The sequence below is a fragment of the Haliaeetus leucocephalus genome, unplaced genomic scaffold (genome assembly GCF_000737465.1).
Source record: "Haliaeetus leucocephalus isolate CR32 unplaced genomic scaffold, Haliaeetus_leucocephalus-4.0 Scaffold0, whole genome shotgun sequence".
In the NCBI taxonomy this organism is placed as follows: Eukaryota; Metazoa; Chordata; class Aves; order Accipitriformes; family Accipitridae; genus Haliaeetus; species Haliaeetus leucocephalus.
Window position 1 is genome coordinate 301,220 of NW_010972436.1, and position 6,688 is coordinate 307,907.

Genomic DNA, 6,688 nt, shown 5'->3' on the forward strand with positions numbered 1-6,688 from the left:
GGCCGCCGGGCCCGGCCGCGCCCCCGCCTCCCCCCGGGGCCTGCCCCGGCGCCCGGAGGGGAAGGGAGCGGGAGCGGGAACGGGAACCGGGGAGCCCTTCCCCGCCGAAGGGCGCAGAGGCTCGGCAGGAGAGGGCCGGGCCGGGTGACCCCACGAAGGGGCAGGGCGGGAACGGCCGGGGTGCGCGGGGGGTGCGCGACGGCCTTGGCAGCCCACGGGCTACAAAGGAAACCCATTTACTGGCCCTCGCGGCCTGAAATACAAACGTTTACGGTGTCTTGAAAGGCCCTAATGCAAGTCCCGCGCGTAAAACAAAGGCGCGTGTGAAACCACCTCTTGGAAGAAGAACAGTCCGTCTGCCCAAAGCAGAAGCTGCTCAGGCGGTGGGAGCGCTTCTGCAGTGGGTGCTGCCTGGTCACCGCGCTGGTCGCAGAACATGCTTGGTGCTGGCGAGAGGTGCCCCCGATGCGGGGACTCCATGCGTGCCCTGTGCGTTTCAGTGGGGTTATTAAATTTCTGTACAAAGGCAGTTGAGAGGGGTAGGACTGGGGGGGGGTCACCCACCCCCAAACTTAATGCGGCAGCTGTTGTAACGGCAAATGTCCAACCTTGGTCGTGAATGTCCACCAAATGGCTAGCGGTGGCCACGGGTAAAATCTTTAGGTTACTCTTATCACCAGGACCTGCATTCAGTGGAAAACATCACCACAGTTGTTTCATAAAAAGATAAATGTGCATTACAATGTGCATGACAATACATTACAGGCCTGAATCTGAAAACTCGGCCTCAGAAAAATGGAAAGATTTCATCAACCATTTTAACAGGATTGGGAGCCCTTGGTGCAGCTTACAACGGGTCCGTGTCAGAATCTCCCTCCCTCTTTCAGGCTTCAATCTCTTTTAAATTCAAACATTCAGATTCAAGCATTTTTCTCTCATTGCTTTTGCTTTATTATAGTAAAGAAAATTCTTAGAAAAGGATTTTACTTCAGTACTTTTAAGAAAAGTAGCCATTCAGCTTTAGTGTTCAGCTCCCCCTTTGCTAGGGAACCTGTTTTGTGCTGCCCAGACATTTTCTGTTTTTAAAAAATAGTGAGGGAAAGCGAAGGCGGGAGGTGAAACAGTCCAAACCTGAACAACCAGAGAAAAACAGTATGTGGCAATCATCAGCCTTATTTTGCTGTTGGGGACAATGTGCAGTGAAAACTCTCCGCTTCTTCTGTAATGATCTCTGCCTGCAGACAACAGAGAGGACGCTCCATTAGCCAACTGCATGTGCAATCATCTCAGGAAACTGAAATCCCGACCTTCTGCCTGGGGGCTGCTTCAAAGGCGCTGCCAGCACAACTGATGCTCAGCAGAGCTGGTTTGATAGCCTCCATCTCAGAGGAGGTGGGGGAGCAACCAGGTGCTTCCTGCCTAATGAAGCAAGCAGGGTGGTCATTAAAAAAACTGTACTCCCATACAAACTTGGGCATGGCTCCAATTACGGCTCTTTTTACTCACAAAGGGGCCATCCCGTCTATGTGAGTGAGCTGGCGAGGAAGCCCTGACCAAGCGCATCCAAAGTCACGCAGTGCTTTGGAGACCTAGCAAAGGCCCAGGCATGGACAGCTGGCCTGAGCACAAATACTGCTCAGGATTCAGCCATTTTCTTCTTGGTGCTGCAGAATAAAACACAAAATTATGTCAAATGCGATCAGACAGAAAGCAGCTCCTCATTTGCAGGATTTAGGATTTAGTTGGGATATGTGCTAACGCAAAGGCAGGTAGCGTGGAAATTGTGGCATTTGAATGGGACAGATTAAAGCATTAAATATAAGCTCTTTAGTAGTGTTACTAGCACAATCCTGGCTTATTAAAACAAACTAAGCTTCTTAAAAGTGAAACTGCCCTTAAATGAATAATACTATTTCAGTACTGACAGAACTGGCTTTGATAATTTATTTTCCCTTTCAAGTCACTCCCGATTCTTGGGTATTATGTAGGAACTGCCGATACATTTTGATTTATCTTGGAAGTTAAATCTTTACCGTCAAACTGCCTTATATAAGTCAGTCATCAGGGATATCATTCTCTCTGTATTCCATTTAAAAAAAACCCAAACACAAACCCACAGAAAAATGCTTGCCAAATCTGACCCTGGCCCCAAAATACCCACACTCAGAGTGAGGAGGCACCAGGTGCTGCCATGCCCTGAAGCTGCTGCCCCGGCATGGGGAAGGGGACAGGTTCCCAGCCGGGAATGCTGCAGCCCTGAACAATTTAAGCAGCAGGTAGGGAGCCAGAGCTGGCCCGTAAGTCCAGCCAGCTGGGCTGCTGACAGAGCCTGGGCACTGGCCTCTGGCCACATGCTCCTGGTTTTTCCAAACTGTTTTCACTTAAAAAGGAGAACAAAAATAATCCTTCCAAACTCAAAGATCCTTGCTGTGAAGAAATACAGGCACGAACTGGAGAGAACTGGATTGCATCACTCATATGTGAAGGTTACACTTCCACTGCCCAAAGTCATATTTGTAAGATCTGATTTCCTGTCATATACCATCGAGCCATAATTAGGCAGAAGGCTGGAAGCTCGTCATCCAAAACTACCAGAGCTATATTTTCAAAGGCACCAAGAGTTAATGGAAATAATTTGATTTCTGCATTGGCAATCTCTACTGGCTATTGCAAAGTATTAAGCTGAGTGTGTTTAACTCCAGAAAAGCAAATAGGTTCCTACCAGTCACTACCTGGAATGACCTCTTGCTTTCCTAGCAAGGCTCCTTAGTAAAACAGGGCAATAAAAACAGGTTTAACACCGTTAGACAGGAAGCAAAAGACTGCTTCACACATTTTTTCTGCTCTGAAAAACAGCCCTTGCCAAGAGGATAAGGGAGATTTATAAATCCCATCTCCAGGGTGTTCCAGTCCCTGGACTCAGCACCCACCTACTTGTACCATCTGCCTCGTGGGCAAGGTTCCTGACCTACTGAAGGACAAGTCCGTTTCTGTAGCGAGGCGACAGGCGTGCCTCCCCGCAGCCCTCCTTGCCTGCTGGGAGGATGGGACATGCTACGGAGATCAGCCGAGTGATGCTGACGTGAAACCAGAGGGAAGCACCGGTAGGTCAGGCGCTGGCTTTGGTAGAAGGCAGCGATACAGCTTTGACGCTAGAGAGGCAAGCCCAGACACTGCAGACAAGCAGTGCTACCTGTAACTCACTCCCACACCTTCACTTCTCTTCCTGGGACCAGCCCTCTCCTCCTCCCCACTCCTCTGCAGCCTCTTCTCTGACTGCATGCGTCTGCCAGGAGCTGGGCAGAGCCACAACAGTGAGAGAGGCCCTGCAAGAGTGCAGCTCTGGACACTTGTCTTGGGCAAGCTGCCCAACGAGCTGGCTGAGCCCTATATGGCACTTTGCAGGAGACACGGTCTGCGCAGAGGCTGAGAAATTCACCCCTGGCCAGGCAAAGAGGCTTTAGCGTCCCTGTTTTGGAACATGGAAGGCTTGAGCTGGAGATATTAACAGGCTTGGCTGCCACTCAACAGAGTCCAGATCAGCCCCGCGGAGCTCCTGCTCCTCGCTGTTGCTTCAGACCATGCTCGGTGTCTCCATTTCAGCCTTGCTGCTGAGCTCAGGCGCCCCAAGAGGTGGATGCAAGCCTGTGAAATCCACATCCTGAGGGATTTAGCAGGGAGGAGGGCTAGTGCAGATGAAAGTAAAAAAAATCGACAACATGATTGCTTGCTGCCTTGGCTGCTGGGCCAGCCACAGCCATGGCGGCTCTTGTCTGTCCTGTGGCACGAGAGGCACAAGGCTGGAGGCACCTGCCAGGGCCAGTGGCCCATCAGGGGCATTTCCTAAGAGTCCAGCCTTATCTGCAGTGAAAGAGCAAACGCAGAAGGGCTTCGGTGCAAGACCACAGACAATAACAAACGCTGACCTGTGCAAACTTCCACACTGAGAAACAAAACCAAAAAAAAGTCGTGAAGGAGAGGCAGGCGATGAAGCACCCAGTGTCCACCATGCCAGGACAGCACGGGCCCAAGCCACTGGATGAGGTTCGTTGCATACATGCCGATTTGGGCCCCCTCCACGCCTCATATCACCAGCAGAGAAGAGTTCAAAGGCAGCTCCCCTGGTACTACACACTCTCCAGCTGTATAAAGCATCATGGAAATGAAACGTGAGGTTTGGGGAAGACCCGGGTCCCTCCCACACACCCCGTGAAGCACACACGCACCACACACTCAGCCACCGACCAGGGCAGGGGGCAAGCAGTGTCGCTCGCTTCGCTCTTCCCACGTGGGAGACAGGCTGCTGGGCACTGGCTGGCCGGTGGCTTGCGCCCCGTGGCCCCGGTCACGGGTGACCCCTCTTCTGCCTCTCCTGCCACTCCCGTCTCAGGGCCACGATCTCCTGCCCGTACCAGCTGTGCAGCTTGGAGAAGCAGGCCGTCTCCGGTGATACCGGGCTCTCCGGCATGGCTGGTGAGACACCGGGCGCTGGGGAACCCGTGGCGCTGCCGGTGGCCGAGCGCCGGCGTGGAGGCAGCGGCGGGGGCTTCATGTGCCCCCCGTCATGGTCGGGGCAGGCAGACCCTGCGGGGACACCACCACCACTACCCCACGTGGAGTAACCATTCTCCAGGACAGCAGGCTTCTCCTGGAGAGGCAGCAAAGCAGGGTTGGAGAGGTGCCTCTTTCTGCCGGAGGAGGAGGACCTCCGTGGAGACTTGTGGCAAGCGGCCAAGCTCTTGCAGGCCTCCTCCAGCTGCTTCTCCAGCTCCCTCACCACCAGCCGCATGTAGTCGAAGCTGGCCCGTGAGAGTGCCTTCACCCAGGCCTCCATGGCAGCCTGCCCATCAGCCACCAGCACGTAAGCCCTGGCACCGGCGTCATCGAAACGGATGGCGAAGGCGAACTCCTCGGCAGCCTCGCACAGCTCCACGGTGCAGCCCTCCAGCACCACCAGCCCCACGGGCTCCCGGCTCTCCCGCTCCTCGAAGTAGAAGAGGAGGTTGCCCTTGAGGACAAACCAGCGGCGCTGGTAGGAGGTGGCGTGGTGGTGGTGGGCATGGTGGTGGTGCCGCTCCACTCGCTTGCGGAGGAAGCCAGCGTGGTCAGCAGGCGAGTTGCAGGTGGCGTAGTGGGCCACACTCCGCTCGTTCAGCTTCATCGCCCTGCTTAGGAGCAGAGGAAAAGAGGGGGAAGTTGTCTCGGGGTGAGGAACATCTCCCCTGCCCCGCCGGGAGAGGCCTGATCCTGCCCCAAGCCTGCTGTGACGAAAAGCAGCCCTGACTCCAGCAGCCAGTGCTGCAGGACAGCATCTAACCCAGCAAGAACCCCTGCAAATGGTAGGCTGGTTCCTTGCTGCTGCAGAGAGGAGGTCATCACCAGAGCCCCACCACCGAAACACCTGCCTTCTCTGGGGACTACAACACTGCTGCTTCGTTTCTTATTCCACGAGTGACCTACTTTGCTGTATTTTTATGGGGCGCATCAAAGAAATTTGCCTTTGCGCCTGCGAGGCATTCATTTCGCTCTTTATTATAGGGCAGGAAAAGGAGGGTGTTTTCAGACCCAAGGGCTCTGGGACCTCTGTTTGAGCACCCTCTCCCCGCTCCCTGTCTCCACGCAGGACCACCCAGCCCTCCTGGCAGCAACACCCCCAGACCCGGCAGGTTAACCAGCAGTGAGGTGCGAGGTGCCGTACCGGCTGTGCGGGTCAGACTGCAACCGCTCGCCGTCTTCCTTGGGCAGGCTGCTCCCTTGCTGAGGGCCTCCGAAGCTTCACCGTGCTGAGCCCCATCCCTGGTCAGAAGAAGGGTGGCAGAGAGAGAGTCACAAACCAGGACAGCTTGGGACTGAAAGAGCAAAGAGCTGCATCGCTCCCACCCCAGAAAGCCGGGGCCCTCAGCGCAGAGGAGCAGCCAGGGCCAGGCACCACAGGCAGGTGGCTCTGGAAACTGAGGTGGCAGAACTGGTGGCACTTGCATTGGCTTTGAAGCCTGAGCCCCTTCCCGGCTCAGGCCAGTGCTCCTGTGGGTTTGTTTTTTGGCTCCGGTGGGTTTGGTTCGGTTTTATTAAAAAACCCCAAAAGAGCTTTTGTAGAAGGCCCATCTACGGAGGCCCTGAGGCAGGCGACTCGGCAAGCCGGCGGGTCCCGCAGAAGGACGCAGCGAGCGCGGCGTCTGTGATTCTACAACTGCAAATGGATGTCCAGCTGCTAAGACCTCGCATACAGAAACACGCAGAAAACAAACCACAGCCGCTGCTCCCCAGCCAGATCCGGGTGGAGGAAGCTCCCGGCTGCCGAGGAACCACCAGTACTGCTCCCGGAGCCCTTCTCCCCCAGCAGGGCAGGGCAGGGCCGAGGACGAGGGGGCCCGGACCCCAGTTGGAAAATGGAGAAAGATCCCATCGGACGTAAAGAAACGCTGGTCCCGGGGGGTGTTTCGCCCTCGGCGCCGCACCCTGAGGGGTCTCCAGCCCCGCGTACTGCGGTTGAGGAGAGCCGGGGTGGCCGCCAGCCCTGGGGGGGGGATCCGGGGTGGGGGGTGGTCCCGGGCCCGGAGCGGGTGGCCGCGCGCCTGTGTCCGTGTGTGTCTGTGTGCGCGCAGCTGGCCCGAGTGTCTTTGTGTGCGTGTCTCTCTCTGTGTCTTTGCCTGCGGACCCCCGCGGCCCCGGCCCGGCCCCGCCGCCC

The 6,688-nt window shown here is 56.0% G+C and overlaps 2 protein-coding genes across 2 annotated transcripts in view; both read right to left on the reverse strand.

Annotated features, from left to right (window-relative positions):
- The window catches only part of SMDT1 (single-pass membrane protein with aspartate-rich tail 1), a 2,957-nt gene extending 2,477 nt beyond the window's left edge, over positions 1-480 (reverse strand). Inside the window, exon 1 of the mRNA XM_010562273.1 lies at positions 420-480. Coding sequence (XP_010560575.1) covers positions 420-480 — 61 coding nt within the window. The remainder of the gene's footprint in view (positions 1-419) is intronic.
- Positions 481-4,345: 3,865 nt separating this feature from the next.
- FAM109B (family with sequence similarity 109, member B) lies at positions 4,346-5,771 on the reverse strand. Its single transcript, XM_010571214.1, has 2 exons — positions 5,699-5,771; positions 4,346-5,165 (listed from the first exon to the last, which is right to left on the reverse strand). The coding sequence occupies exon 2, from the start codon at positions 5,159-5,161 to the stop codon at positions 4,346-4,348; it is 816 nt and encodes a 271-aa protein (XP_010569516.1). The 5' UTR covers positions 5,162-5,165; positions 5,699-5,771.
- Positions 5,772-6,688: the final 917 nt, after the last annotated feature.

What these genes read in the sequence shown, in the direction of transcription:
- FAM109B (XM_010571214.1), bottom strand. Translation starts at nt 5,161, where the DNA reads ATGAAGCTGAACGAGCGGAGTGTGGCCCACTACGCCACCTGCAACTCG.